Source organism: Lagopus leucura, unplaced genomic scaffold (assembly GCF_019238085.1).
Source record: "Lagopus leucura isolate 7727_CA_CO unplaced genomic scaffold, USGS_WTPT01 Super-Scaffold_100002, whole genome shotgun sequence".
Classification (NCBI taxonomy): domain Eukaryota; kingdom Metazoa; phylum Chordata; class Aves; order Galliformes; family Phasianidae; genus Lagopus; species Lagopus leucura.
This window is the reverse complement of record NW_024962263.1, coordinates 51,731,313-51,747,951: the sequence shown is the minus strand read 5'-3', so window position 1 is coordinate 51,747,951 and position 16,639 is coordinate 51,731,313. Positions and strand designations below refer to the sequence as shown.

General features: G+C 35.6%; 1 protein-coding gene across 2 annotated transcripts in view; it reads right to left on the bottom strand.

Moving 5' to 3' along the window:
- SNTG1 (syntrophin gamma 1) overlaps nucleotides 1-16,639 on the bottom strand; it is a 326,387-nt gene that overhangs the window by 12,801 nt on the left and 296,947 nt on the right. For both annotated transcript variants that reach the window (XM_042869538.1, XM_042869539.1), the window contains exons 16-17: nucleotides 14,689-14,841; nucleotides 10,666-10,758 (exon numbers count right to left, since the gene is read on the bottom strand). In XM_042869538.1, coding sequence (XP_042725472.1) covers nucleotides 10,666-10,758; nucleotides 14,689-14,841 — 246 coding nt within the window. The remainder of the gene's footprint in view (nucleotides 1-10,665; nucleotides 10,759-14,688; nucleotides 14,842-16,639) is intronic.

Here is a 16,639-nt window from a genome sequence, read left to right as displayed (position 1 = left end):
AGTTATTGACTTCAGCTCCCATAATACTCTGCTATGGTTCCCCACAGTCACACAGATGAAAGAAAATTATATTGTTCCTTTTCTATGCACTGGTGATAAATCTAGAGAATATATGCTAAAAGGAACCTCAGAAAATACTGTCATGACTGCATCCTATGACAGTTAGGTACCAATTGCTGTCATTGCAAAGTGCTGACTAAATGACATGCAATTTTGATGAGTTATCCCTTTTTCTGATAGTGCTATGAAAACCAAATCAGTTATCCTCTAAACAATTGTACCAGTATAGTGCTAAATCACTGTTATCTTAGTTTAGGGTATGACTGGAGTGTTGGTTTTGGTCCTCTATTTGATCAAGAAGCTTGATTCACACTAAATAAAGACTAGACTACCAAACCAACAATGAATAAGCAGTTTATCTTTGTATTTTTATTTACCTAACTATGAGGAATATACATACTCTTTGTATTTGCCTATTTCACGGCTCTGTGATAATTATATGATTTAGCAAGGGCATTTTGCATTGGCATTACATAAAAAACAACAACTATATTTTCTCAACATGAGAGCCTTTAACCAGAATAGAATTAATTTATGGCCTATAGTTTCATTACTGAACTGTCTTCTGTTGTCTTTTCTTTGACATCTTCAAAAAGCTGTAGTTCTATTTTCCATTAATATCTTCTTTTATTCTTATAATCTGACTGATTGAATTATGCTTCTCTTTAGCTTTCTAAGGCAAATCTTTATTTTATATATATATTACTCAATCATTCTAAATTTCAGCATACACATTTCAAACTAATGTTGTTTCTCATCTGACTAAAATTAATGATACTTCTATAAGTCAAACTAAATCATGTAAAAAACGTCCAGTGGATCTCTATTTTCAAGAATAAAAGTAATTGGGTCTTTGGACATCTTGTATATTCCTTAATTTGTCTGTCTCAGTTGTAACTGAGAAAAATGGCATTCTTGTAAAGAGGCATTCTGCCCATAATGATAGCAGTAGGAAAAAGATTAAGATATTGTTCACGTTGAGTTCTACTGTGTCACTGATCTCTGGAGAGTGTCTTACTACAAAATAATTATGCTACAAGGCAATTTTCTTTGTCAACTTTTGTAGCTTTGTAACTGCAAAGGGAAAGACAGGAGAGGATATGGAGGATAAAGAATGAAAGTAAGATATAGGAAAAAAGAAAGGAAGTCATCCCTAATAAAATAAAATTGGCCTTGTCAATTACTGAAGATACACAGAATACTAAAAGAGTAGACTTTATTTGCTTAGTACTGTTGGATAACCTATTAAAAATTTGTTCCTTCAGTACAAAGCAGGATTGTAAGAACCATGCTGCATTTATTTCAAAGGTACAGTAGCTGTTTATTCAGTGTCTCTAAGTATGGAATAAATATTTGCTTACATGAGTTAAATTCTTTACCCTGAAGTGAGTCTAGTTGCCTTCTGCCTTCTCCATAACTGAAGTCTGGATCTCTTTTCTTTTTTTTTCTTTTTTTTTTTTTTTTGCACAGATCTTCAGATATGTATACTTACTTAGAAGTTTCTTCCTAAAGAAATTCAGACAAATTCTGCTCTGCATTACAGAGTAGACATCTGATATTAAAAATAGTGATATTAAAAATGCAATGCTATTTATTGTTTGCAATGTATTCTCTTTCTTGAAGTGTGCAGTGTGTCCAGGGATTGGAAGTTGACGATCCTTGATATTCCTCCAATCCAAGCTATTCTATGATTCACTGATTATGATTTGATGCTACACTGATCTCCCTCTGACCTCAGAAGAAATAACTGAATAGCTGTTGAAACCAAAAACTGGAAATAAGCTGGAAAAAATAGAAATAAAAAACCATGCCTCAAATACTGTTGTGGTGTTTTCTTCCTGATGATTGAGGCACTTCAGTAGTGCTCTAAGATATAGAGCAATGAATCCAAATGGGCATAAACCAGCTTCACCATATTTAAATACTGGCAAAAAGCATATATAGATGCACACATATTGCAGACAGAGTGCATTAAGGGTAATTGAAAATGGCTAAATTGTAGAATTCTCTGACACTGGTAGTACATATCCTGATAAAAAGGTCTGCTGTATTCTTTTGGGGCTGTGTTGAGAGACAATAGAAAAATGGAATATATATTTTGCTATTCATAGTGAATAAAATAAGAGAAAGTTATTGGATTAGACACACACAAAAGTGCAAGCTTATTTCCTTTTTTAATACACACAGAAAACACTTAGGGAGAAATTGAGTGAAGATGTGGCAGGAGTTCAGAACCTCACAGATTAGATTTTGGAAACAGGAAAACTAACATCGGAAAAGGGAATTGTGGGAAAGTACCTGCACATTTAGATTAACAAAAGCTGACATGAATTTTTGATAAGCAATAATAAAATGAGTTCCTTTAGTATCATTGAGTGTATGTGTTTATTTCACCTGTTAGAAAATTCTGCAAAGATTACACTCACTGAAAAGAGATTAAAGCTTACTTAACAGCAACCTAGGTGTTTGCACTGGATCATGTTCAATGAGGCTTTCATCTCATCTATGGTCCTTCTGAATTACTGGTAGGCCAATTAGCAACACAATAGACAATGTTAGAGAAATGTACGGTTTGAAGTGGCCACCTGCAATCATAGTTCTTGGGAAAAACATTCTCTACAGTAGACACTGATATTCAGTGCTGCAAAAATTACCTAAGCAATAACTCTGCAACTTTCAACACTTGCAACAGATATTTTGCATATGTTTAGAATTTATATATTTTTTAAAAAATAACATTTAGGGCCTAAAACATCTCAAAAGAAAAACTGTGTCTGCAGTAGATGCTGCATATCTTGTGACTCTCTGTTAAGCAAGGTGTAGCTGAACAGAGTCCAGAAAACTTGATTAAGCAGACAACAGAAAGGAAAATATCCAATCAGTGTTCACAAAGGCTGTTGAATTCACTTTTAGCAGAATACAAGTGTAATATGAGAGGAAGAAAGATGGGATTTTGTTCTTCCAGTATTTCAAATAGTGCAGATTTCAAATAGTACAAATTACTTCAAAGATGGTGAACGTTTTTTGAAGAAGTCCATAATGGATTAGATGCTGTGAGAACACTTAACCAGAGATCACATTTAAAATTTTACATATGCTGATGGTATCATAAACATTTTTTGATTATATATAAAACCTAATATATACTTCCAGTTGACATTTCAAATTTTACCTTGAAGCTTCCACGTGATCATTAGGCAGATGGCCTTTTCATACCAGGTATATTACTACTGTAAATGAAGGACCGCATAATAGAAATTAATCATAGTTCCTTGTCCTGTTGCTGGGCACTTTTGAAAAGAATCTGGCTACATCCACTTTAGTCTTGCCCATTAGACATATTTATAAACATTGGTGAGATCCACTCTCAGTCTTGTCTTCTCCAGCTAAAACAGTCCCAGGTCTCACCCTAGGTCTCTCAGCCATAAGTGAGATGCTCTTTTGGGCACGAGATGGGATAAGGCCCCTAATCAACTTTGTGTCCCTCTGCTGGATTCCTTCTAGGAGATTCCTGTCTTTTTTGTACTGAGGAGGCCAGAATTGGACACAATATTCCAGATGTGGCCTCACCAAAGCAGAGCAGAGGGGGGAGGATCACCTCCCACATCCTTCTGGCCATGCTCTTTTAATGAATCCCAGGATACCACTGGTCTTCTTGGCCACAAGGGCACACTGAAGGCTCATGACCAACCTGTTGCCCACCAGAACACCCTGTTCTCTCTCCAGCAGGTCAACCCCTAGTCTGTACTGGTGCATGTGGTTATACCGACCCATGTGTAGGATTCTGCACTTGCCCTTGTTGAACATCATCAGGTTTCTCTCCACCCAACTCTCCATCCTGTACAGGTCTTGCTGAATGGAAATTTCTCGTTTGTCAAGCACTCCTCCAAGCTTCATATGATCAGCAAACTTGCTGAAGGTGCCTTCTATTCCTTCATCCAGACCACTGATGAAGATGTTGAACAAGATCTGGTAGGTATGGACTCCTAAGATACACCACTAGCTACATGCCTCCAACTAGAATCGACATCACTGATCACAACACTCAGAGCTCTGCCAGTAAGCCAGTTCCCAGTTTACCCTACCGTTCACTCATTTATCTCACACTTCCAAAGCTTCAGTTACTATGGAAGACAGCATCAAACACCTTGCTCAAGTTAAAGTACACAACATCTACTGCTCTGCCTCCATTTACCCAGCTACCAGATTGGTCAAGCAAGGTTACCCCTTGGTAAAACCTTATATCAGGTAAGACCTGATAATCTTCTACTGTCTGCTTGGAGGTGACATGCAGAATAATCTGTTCCATCACCTTCCCAGGAATGGAAGTGAAGCTGACTGATCCTTCTTCTTCCTCTTTCTGAAGACTGGAGTGATATTGCTAACCTCTAGTCCTTAGGCATCTCTCTCATTCTTCATGACTTTTCAAAGTTGATAGAGAGTGGCTTGGCAATCACTTCTGCCAGCTCCCTAAACACTCCCATTGGGGCCAATGGATTTGAGTACCAACCAACTCTCTTGGGCCCTCTTACCTGAGCCCAGTGCTTAACTATGGGATACCTCTGAGTAGATCCTTGAAGAGGTTAAAACTCTCTCTCTAAAAGTCCAAGGTTGCAATTCTACTTATCTCTTTGTTTTTTCCATGTAAGATTCTGATCTCTACTGTCTCACAAATATCTGATAATAACTGCTTGGTCCATATGAATGTTAGTAGTGAGTTTGGATTTTAGAACATCTGTGAAGTTTTGTCAGGTATGTTGGAAAAATGTAAATGGAAGTATAAGAAGGGAAAATAAATCAAATATTGCTTAATTGCTTCAATAACATGAATATTGGAAAAGCTGGCGAATGGTTCATATCATAAAATGCTTTAGTTTAGTAGTGATTATTCACTATTAAAAAATAGTTCACTCTCAGTTCAATAGTGAATAAAAGAGAATACTTACAAAACCATGAGCACATACTTTAGAATAAAACAGAAATTACCTGGAAACTTATACTACACCACAGTACTAAAAAGGATTTCTCAGATATGTCCAGAAGCTAGTACTTGAGCCCTGTGTTCTGGGAAATATCAAAACATCATGAATAAATAAATAAATAGATAAGTAAAAATTAGAAGTCGAATGTAAAAGAGAGTAAGGGAATATTTTAAAATGAAACCGTTTAAAAAATATGAGTTTGTCTAAGAAATATTATGTGACCCATAGAGGACAGATAATTTATCTTAAAATATCATTTTCCCTGAAGAATCGCATCACAAGAGAAAGTTTACAGCAAGTTTTGTTTTCAAAACTTTTCTCTAGTTATCAAAGGAAAAAGATAATAAAAGATAAATAAAAAAAACCAGAAAAATGAATTTTTGTGTACAATCATTGCAACTGGTAAGTCTCCCATGGAGGCTTTCTCTTCATATTAGCGTCATGGCTTCATGGTTTTCCATTGGTATTCCACATCATGACAACATGCAGTGCACTGGGGGTTCTAAAATTCCTTTTTCCGGCCAATGCCAGACTGCTTTTGCAATTATTCACATAAATTTTTTTCAGAATATTAAGAATTTTTACTAATTTTATCGATCCAATTTCTTCAAGCACTGTTATGTCAGTTGTCATTTAACAGTGGAATCGTCGATTTAGAGGTAACCTGGGGATAGTTATTCTTGAGAGAGTTAACAACTGGCATAGTGTTTTTTTAGCAAAGGTCTATCTATCTATCCCAGGATCTTTTTCTCAAAAATGATCAAAACCAAGATGCATGGAAGAGTAAAAATGCCTATACAGAATCTCCTAATGCAATTATAGCATCCAAAGTTTTGCAGCTTAAAAGACTTTGTAAAACTGATGTTGCTTGTTTATTTAATGGTATTCATTAGATCTATCCTCCAAGTACTTGTCCAAGATCCCTTCAACTTCTTTTGAATATTTTTTATTTGTAGTACTATTCTGCAATGAGTAAAAGCTAGACTGAATGAGTTATTTGACATTGAACTCCGGAGTCTATAGAATATGCCTTAAAGTTCAGTGCTAATGAAAAAAGAAGTTGAATTAATGGAAAAATAATAGAAGTGAGCAGGTAGCAAAAGAATCATAACTGCTACTGGCAGCCAATTTATTCATATTTTCTATCTATTTGGGGAATTTCTATTTATTTTAGGAAGGATGAAATCTGTGACTGAACACAATTTTTCTACTACAGTGACTTATGAAAGATAATAGTTCGTACTGTTTCTTGAAATATTAATTGTAAAAATGCATGCAGTCTATACACAACTAGATGCAATTGTTTATGGATAGCACAGCATTCCAAGAAGCATTTTTGTCTTTAATCCTGAGAATGTTACTTCATGTGGTAGTTCCTAGGACACTCATACAATCTTAACTTACAAACTTATATTGAATCATTCATAAAATATTGATAACCTAGTTTAAATTTTATTCATTTTCCTTGTTCTACAGACTGATTTCCATTTTTCTTTCTTTTTTTTTTTTTTTGTTTGTTTGTTTTCATTTCCACTGTTCTTTATTTGCAAAGAGATTTTGAACATTAGGTAGAGAATAATACTTCTAGTTCATGTGACTGAACACTTCAAGTTCATGTTTCATTTTATGTGCATATAGCAGTACTGTTGAAGAACATTATGAGTCACAACCTACACCTGCCACAATCACAATAGTGGAGGTAATGCTTTTCCTATTTAGGAGCTCATGAAAATGGATTAGCATTTGTCAGGTCCCTGGTATGCATGCTAACAGAACATGTATGTTTAACACAGTGTCTTTATCTTAAACTCTGCATTCTGGTTGCTTGTTTTTCTATATCAAAGGTAAACAAAATCAACCCTGAAAACATTAGAATTCTTTGTGTATTGGTGTCTGAGCTTTACAATCATTGGTTTTTCCCTCCATTCTTGAAGGCAACCTGTTTTTAAAAGAAATCTAGCTAGTGTGAAGGCCAAAACGTTTTTACCAGGCAAAAGCACAAGAAATACAAAGAAATACATGGACAGTGAAAGATGGAAAAACGAGGAGATAAGAGTAACTTTCAAAAAACAGAAAATATTTTTTTCAGGGGAAATCACTCCTGCCAGAGCATGCAGTCTTTCTTACGGTGCTGCTGGGAGCTTTGGAGATTAGAATGAGATAAGAGGTGGTTAATGATGGATTTGACAGATCAGCAGAAGACCACTGCTTCTCCTTGCAGCCCATATGGAAGTGCAGTGAATGCACAGAGAATGCACAGTATCAACAGAGATTGCTGGTCCGGTCTAGGATCAACAAATGCTTTGTGGACTGATATTCACTGCAGGGCTAGCAGGAGAGAAGGAGGAGGACCTCCACAATTTGTCAGATGATGCATAACATATTACCCTTTCTCACCTAACTTCAGACACACTTTGGTGACGCATTCTGCTGGTTCTTTAAGTGTACTTCTTTCATCACTGTTTAGATCCTCAAGATTCCCCAACAGTCCACTAAAATTGTGCACGGCTTAAAATTTTACAACTTTTTGGATGCTGAGTCTGGAAGCCACCGTAGAAGCATCAGCTTCGCCATGTGGTTTCATGGCTTTAAAGATGAAGGTGAGAGGAAAATGAGTAAAATTGACAGATGATTTTATAAGGCTTTATGAATCATGAGTCTTCTCAAGTTTGGCGACCTGGAAGATGGAAATTTGTATGACATAGAACCATAGAATCATGAATGTTTGGAAAAGACCTCTAAGATCTAGGACAACTGTTTACCTACCACCAATACTGCCCACTAAACCTTGTCCCTAATAAAACATCTACCCTTTCCTTAAACATCTTCAGGAAAAGTGACTCCTCCACCTCCCTGGGCAGCCCTTTATAATACCTCACCACTCTTTCAGAGAATAAATTCTTCCTAATATCCAACCTGAACCTCCCCTGATACAACTTGAGGTCATTCCTTTTTAGTTTTCTTATGCTGTTATCAAATCATCAAAGCTTAATTTCATTCATCTTGTATTATGGATCTTCTGCTACTTGGTTGTGCAGTGTGGCTTTAGTTTGAGTAGGGAAGAAAGCAGCGCTTCCACAAGGCAAAGTTACCAGCCTACCCAATCAAGTATCTTCTAGCTTGAAGTGGAAGGTAGATTAAATTTTTTTTCTGAACAACTTCTAGTGTTGGTGATTATAGTGTATTTTGGTGGGGGACTAATTGGCAAAGCTAATTGCTGCCTTATTGTTTTAGTAGTCAATTTCAATATTTGAAATATTTTTCTGCTCTTTCCTATCAAAGAAAATTAAAAAAACATTAGACAAAACAGAATCTGTTTTATAAGTAATATTGCTCTTGACAATGAAGTCTCCAGAAACTTTGAAAAACTGGAAAGGTACAGTGACCTGTTTGAGAAAACAGTGCAGTGAAGTTATATCTCTAATAAAGCTTTTTATCTGTATCTGCAAATCTGCAGTACATTTCCTGAAAGTGTACTTATAAATGTAATTTTGCTTGTACTTTGCAACCTTAAATTTGTGGTGTGCATGAACTGCAAATAATGGTTTCAAAAGTCTTACAAGAACAAGACCTGTACAAGAACTTCGAAGGAGATGCAAACTACTACAGCATTATTAGTGAATGGGGGAAAACCTACACAATCTTTTTCCACTATGTAATTCTATTGCACTGACATCTTATGTAATATCTCCTAAATTGAAAATCATGTATTGATGGATCTTAAAAGATAATCTGCTTAGCAACAACAACAAGAGAGTCTACACAAGAATTTGGTTTCAATTCATCTCAACTTGTGCAAAAAGTAGATTGAAGTGGGAAGAAAAAGGAGTTTGATCAGGTAATGGAGGTAACGTAGTCAGAAGGGCTGACTAGAGATATAGGGTAGAAGCACATTCTTTGGAGAAAAGGGCATTTTCAACAGTTAGTAGAGACCGCTCTCACCTTTATTGAGACTTTATTGAGATTCAGACCCATATTAATACAATGCAGAAAGTGATGGCATATTATTTACCTGTCACCAGTTGTACTGAGTATTTTTAATATTAACTGGAAAAGCAGGAGATATAGTGACAAATAGTTCAATTGAACTGAATTGAATTGGTGATGAATGGAATTAAATCCAGCTGGTGTCCTGCTGACGAGTAGCCCTTCCCAGCAGTCAGTACTGGGGCCTCTTCTGTTTAATATCTTCATTGATGACATGGATGAGGGGCTCAGTAAGTCTGCAGATGACACCAAGCTGGGAGAAAGTGTCAACCTGGGACTAGGAAGGCCCATTAGAGAAATCTGGACAGGCTGGACTTCTAGGCTGAGGCCAATGGGATGAAGTCCAATGAGATCAAGTGCTGGGCCACAACAACTCCAAGCACCATAACAGGCTTGGGACAGAGTAGTTAGAAGACTGTGCGTAGGGAAAGAACCTAGGGATGTTGGTTGATGCTCAGCTGAACACAAGCCAGAAGTGTGCCCAAGTGGTCAAGAAGGCCAGTAACATCCCAGCTTGTATCAGAAATAGTGTAACCAGCAGAAGCAGGGAGGTGATCGCCCCCCTGTACTGAGCACTGGTGACACCACATCTCAAGAACTGTGTTCAGTTTTGGGCATCCCACTACAAAAAAGACATTGAGATCCTAGAGTGTGTTCAGATGAGGGCAATGAAGCCAGTGAAGAATCTGGACCACAAGCCTTATGAGGAGCAGCTGAGGGAACTGGGATTATTTAGTTTGTAGAAAAATAGGTGCAGGGGAGACCTTATCATTCTCTATTACTCCCTGAAAGAAGTTTGCAGCAAGGTGGGAGTTGGTCTCTTCTCCCAAATATCTAGCCTTTGGACAAGAAGGAATGGCCTCAAATTGCATCAAGGGAGGTTCAGGTTATATACTAGGAAAAACTTCTGCAAAAGAGTGGTCAGAAACTGGAATGAGCTGCTCAATGAGATGAGATCCCTGAAAGAAATGTATAGGTGTGGCACTGAGGGACATGGTTTAGTGAGGAAATACTGGTGGGAGGTAGATTGTTGGACTGGATGATCTTGAAGGTCTTTTCCTACTTTGGTGATTCTATGATTCTATGAACTGGCTGCCCCTTTTGGATCCTGCACAATTCTGATGCATGAGTTAGGCAGCAGAAGTACCAAAAATACTTGTATGATCATATTTCTCTTTTTGAAGACCTCTGAGCAAAGACATCTAAGAAAATATTTTGGGAGTTTCCATAATAAAACACACGCCCAATCAGGAGAAAAGAAAGATATGTTCCTTTTAAAGCTTATACATCAGATTGAATTTAAGATTATTTCCTTTCAAAAAATAGAATGCATCAGTAAGGAAACATCAAACTGAATAAGTCTGTGTTTCATATGAAATTAAAAAATGAAGATACTGTTTCAAGTTGGCACTGAGTTTTCAGTAACACGCACATTACAAAATACAGATTCTCTTATCATTTAGAAATCACCTCCAAGATTAAACTAAAGCATGAGAGTTAAGCGTTGACACGAGATGATCTGTTGCAAGAGCATAAAGAAAAAATGGTACGTTTTAAGGATGTACTGTTTATCTTAAAGTGTACGAAATTAGAAGAAATAATAGTACCATGATGGAAAGAAGTCTTAGATCTTTACCTTTGTTGCAGCGTCGAAACAGACAAAGCCTGCGCTAAAGTCAATGGTAAGCCCCATGAGATGGCTCTCCAAAACGCAGGCATATGTCTTGCACTGTAAATCAAAAATGAGAGAAGGCAGTTACCATAGCACATATAGAAAACATTTCTTCAACTTCTTTCCAGGACGAGAATTTCTTTGTTTTATTGTACATATATCTCAAAATTAGCATCTGGAAAAGAAAAAAGAAAAATGGCAAGCAATTTATGTGTAAATAGGCCAATTTACCGCTGAGTAACAATAAATCATATGCTATTATGTGAACCACCAAAGGTGTGAAAGCTATAAATGTCCCTCAGGAAATTGAAGATTTCTTACTGTTAAAGTGGAGGTGGAAAAGTGTCTGGTTTATTTTCTTACAACACTGAAAAAATTCCAAGTATTTCACTAGATGTATAAAATCTGAATTCAGACAATACAGGGATGCACTTGGTCATTATAATTATAAATGCATGAAAAAATGACAATTTTTAATCAGAAAATCAATGATTTAACTCTGTTTTGTCACAGTCATATGGTATTTGTATTTACAATAGCAAATAAAATTGTGGGGTTTATTTGTTTTGGGTTGTTGTTTTGCTACGAAAATGTAAAATTTGAATCTAAATCTTTGCTGTTTGAAAAGGAGGTGATATTGCCTTTGGCAATACCTCATTAGTAGAAGAAAAAAGCATTAATCAGTAGAAAGTTATGTATTTCAGAGTGATTTATTACTTAATACGTTCTCAAATGCAAAATGGCCAAGTTTTGCATGCAAAGCAAAATAATTTTGCAGAATTATTTTGCTAACTTCTTATAGTACACGTAAAACAACTACATTTTTATTCGCAGACCTGCAAGTTATCTAGAACAGACACATAGCCTTCTTAGAATAGAAGAATCTTAGAAAATCTTCTATTCTAAGAAAAACTTAGAATAGAAGAAACTATAAGAAACTTAGAATAGAAATTTGGCAAGGAGAGAGTATCTCAGATTCAAAATATGTATCCCTGTGTAATTCATCTGACCTCCTCTTCAGCAGCAGCAGTCTACAATGCACACCGAGCTGGCACAGCTACTTCAAGAACAACACTGCTTAAACATAGCTCTGTGCCTGAGCCAATAAGCTTCACTGAGAAGATAAGATTTATGAGAAGCAGGACATCTCAGCCTAGACTCAGTGCTGCACTGAAAAAGCTGCCCAATTCCCAGGCTGTAGGCTCTTTCTGCAAGGCAATACACAGCTTGTGGAAAAAGGCCTCGTTCAACACAACACGGGCATCAGTGGTAGGAAAGTGCATCATAATATGCAGGCCACCAGTGGAGTGGCTGATTGTATGAAATAATAATTCTTAGGAGAATTCCTAGGACTTGATAATTAAGAAGTTTGTATACATTTATCACGTATTTTAGTCCTGAGGAAGTTTGGCTTTGATAATTGTTTTTTCACATATAGGTCATAAAAAACTTATCAAAACAGAAGCATCCCCCTCTCAAAAGATAGAAGAAAATAATCCAGCATTCATTTCTTGTTCTTCCACAAAATACAGAATCTTAAATTGAGTTTCTGAATAATTCAGTGGATCAGGTGCTGAAGGAGACGACTCAGAGCATTATTTTTTTTTGAGTCTACTTCCTCAACAACATCCAGTCCAACTTACGGAGAATGATAAATTGTAAGCCTACTATAAGCTATATTTGAAGCAAAGGGAAACCAGACTATAAGTGCAAGGTACAACTCAGACTCAAACTCAGATTCAATTTCAGAGGAGACGAAGTTCTAAAGCGAGGCACTATGAAGCAGCTTACATAATAATCTTTACATTAGGCCACAAGCAAATACAATACAAATAAAAACAGCAAGAGAAAAAAAAAGATGATGAAAATGGAGAAAAAAATTGCATAAATAGTAGGAACTTTGCATGAACTTGGCAATCATATAATTGTACTTCATTATTTATATATTTCAGTTTCATGATTCTTCACAAAGCTGTGAGATAGTGAGGAAAAAGGATCTCTATTTTAAGTTCTTTCTTAATTGTTTTAATAGTTAATTATAAAACACCATCAGTTACTTTTGCTATTCTAAATAAAACTAACTAAAGAGTGACCATAACATATTATGATAACACACAGTACAGTATCATATCATTTACTATGGCCAAATTATTTTCAGCTTGATTCTTTCTGCAAAAAAAAGATAATGCATCTGTCTGCCTAATTTTTGTTTTACATGGATATTTGGCAAAAGCTATCAATTAGGCTTAAATAGAACTTACACATATTTGTAGTGAGGTATTTTTAAAATATTTGCATTTGTTATATATTCTTTAGACATATATAAAATTTGTGTCTCATTTAAACTCAGTAGAGGTTAATGCTAACTTATATTAGTTGAGAAACACTGTTATTATTTCCATGATTATTGCACAATATGCAAAACATCTGGATAATTTTAAACGGTTGTTTTAAACAGTGGTTACATTCTCAAAATTACATGATTTCATAATATAACAAACCTGCATACAGCTGGACTAGCATTCACATGAAATATGAATATTTATATGAATATAACTGCATAAAACAGAATTTTAGGGAACATTTACAGTTGATGCCTTGATTTTGAACTTGCTCCCTTTTTTTCTCTCAGAGCAATGAAAGAGTTTTTTAGAGACAAATTACATCACTATCTATTCCAACCAGGCTTCATATTCATCTGGAAATTGATGGATAAAAGCAGCAACAGATTGCTGAAAGAAAATAGGAGAACCAAGGCCAGTTATATTATAAAAAAAAATGAACATTTTGTTTTGTTTCACTTCCAAACTGAAACAAAGTAACAGAAAGAGAGGCAAGAAAGAGAGGTGAAATTATAAGTGCATGTTCCACAATAATTATCTATCACAAAATGGTTGTTTGTCCACTTTTCCAAATGTGCTGTAATCATTTAGGCTCAGGAAATAAATACCTTGACCTCTTCACTGCTACTCTGAACATCAACAGTGCAACAAGTTAAAAATCTGAGGATATTTTTTTTAGAGAATCTCTTTTTTTTTGGAGACAGGAGTAATTTTGAATAAATGAAGTTCTCATACTCGAGAGAAAAAACTGAGCTAGGAATGCTACAGAATGATTCAGTATCAGAGACAAATATGAAGTGAATTCAGGGTTAAAGGTTATTTTATAAAATTGCCATATCTTCTTTTATGGATGCTGCAGTAGGCTTTCCGTGAACAACATTACAGATAGTTGTACAGGAAACATAAAGCATCCTAAATATTTAGTAGCAGAGGCATATGCAATTGAAAAATTTATTTAGAAAAACTACATTAGTATTCTTTAGCACAATACCCAGAGCTCAAAAGGTAAAAGTAGCTCCTGTAAATGCTAGCAGAGCACATCAACTTAAAAGATACAAACGGAATCTTCTCAAACTCCTCCTCCAACAAAGATAATAAGCATTAAAACTGAGAGTAATGCATCATTTACAAAATGGATCACCATTAGTGTATTACCTAGTGCTCAGTTGATCTTCAATACTGGTTTATAGGTCAGAAGAAGGCCATATATATATATACATATATATATATATATGTAGCTAACAATTTGTCTAAATAAAGATAAGTTAAAAAAACAAACAACCATCAGAGCTTGTGTTAACATGAGGATGCAGAAAATGATGGCATGCAAAGTACTAGCCAATATTTTAGCAGGGTTATACACTAGTAATTTTGTAGGAGTGTGTACAGATTTCACAGCAACTTCAATTAAAACTGTTCCATCCACATTATTTTTAAAGCTTGGAACATTAAAACATCCATTAGGATGATAACTTTTTAATAATAATTTTTATGGTTTTTTTCTCCCTTTTTTTTTTTTCTTATCTTTCTCCAATAATAATGATTTGAGAGTTCCATAATGACAGAGAATATCTTCATTTAAGTCTTTATTTTGTCATAATCCGTTAATGTACCAAAAGGCAATCATCAAGGCAGTTGTTCTTACCTGTATCCGTTCAACTTCTAAGAAAGTTGCTGTCTGGAATGCTTTTTCCCATAGTGCTAGGTCAGACTCTAACTCCACGGAAAAGTAAAGATCTTCTCCAGATTCAGATTGGACACCAAAACAATGTTTCCGCCGGTCCAGTAGATCACTGTCCTGATGAAAACCTGAAGTTATATAATCTGGCATACATCATTGCTTTTTTTTTTCTATTCATGTGAGAACAAAAAGCTAAGTTTCTCTGGTCTGTGTGACTCTCCCATCCTAGTTTGAAAGGCTGGCCAAAGGAAGCAACAGATTTATTTAAGTATCTAAAAAGCCCATCTGTTCTTCTTTGCCTATGGAAGCTAGATAAAATAAGCCCATATTTCTGACAGCTTAAATATCCACCATAAAATCTGTGTACAGCTATATATTACTAGAAGAGACTATATTCGCGACCAGTGATTAGTTTGCTGGCTTTGGACCTGGAGAAGGAAGATGCTTTTGGCTTTACTTTCAATGAGACAACATACAGGGAACATCTGATTGCAGAAATATATAACATTTAATGATTGCTAGCAAATCAAAGAATAATCAAGTTAATCAGGAAATCTATCACTTAAATGTTTTTCAAAGATTTTTTTTTTTCTTTCTGAAAGAGTAGAGGATACTTTATATGCTAAAATTCTAGCATGTCCTTGTGAAAAATGTCCTTGCAGAAAATGTTTTAATTAATATTGTTCCTACTACAGCAAAGCAGCTGCCACAAAGCACAGGCTCACCAGCTGTCCTTGAAAACAGTTTGGAAAATTTGGGTACATGTAGCTTAGGTGAAATTTCTACATGTTATCCTGTTTCAGAGGTCATAACTGAGATCAGCAAAAGATTCCCAGGATAGTATCGCCATCTGGTTATCACAACCTGAACAGACCAAAGGGGGACCATAACTAGTAATACAAGCCTTATATTGTTCAAGCCAACCTGGGGCAGACTACCAAGAACCTCAAGCTGGCAGAGAATGGAAATGTACAAAACAGGAATCTCTATGATAAACTATTAATCTTCAGAAGGGATGAAGGCAATAGTGGAATGAACACTACTTTCCTCCTTTTCATTCAAGTGATAGACTTACTCAGAAAGTAGGACAGAATCCATTCCTGGGTGCTCATGGCTCAAAATAGTTTTAGTGTCTAGAAAAAAACAGCTGTGAAGGCAATACAGCCTCTCTTTTCCAATCACTTTGATGAAATTGAATTGTTCAGAATTTAAAATGATCAACTGTTGTGAAGCAATGAACTCCTTTGTTATGTACCTAAAAACAGTTTCTAAGCTTAGCACCTTAGCACAGTAATGGACAGAAGGATAGAAAAACCAGAATGAACATAGGCGTTTTGATTTTAAAAACAGCATACTCAAAAATAAATACAGACTAATCATTTGTGTTCAGATGAACTAGATGAACTAGTTAGATGTAGCTAAATAACTCTGTCTCCTATGGAAAATACTTCTCTGTCAATTCTGATTACAGTAGGATTTGGCATGCATTCAAAATACTGGTCATAATGTCTGGGTTGCTATCAATGACAACTCTGTTATACTGGATGCTCATCCTTGAAGTACACAGAACAGTATTACTATGACAAATGTTTAATCTTGTGAATATGTGTATCAACATAAAACATACCATCCAGTATCTGGCAATATAAACTCTACCAACCAGGAACTGGCTGAATAAAGGTGATGGCCAGTCCAGCTTCCTTCTTCCAAGGAAGAACACCTATTTTATACAGTGTAGCAGCACTTCTCAGCTAATAGGTCTTTAGTGGAGTCTTAAATTCATCAGGGTCCCAGAACTACACCTGACTGATACACTTATTGGTTCATAATCAAATAGACCTATTCAGGATGTAGTTTTACAAAAGTAGTGTGTAGGCACATGTTCTTTCCAGGGAATAATTTAATTCTTCATACT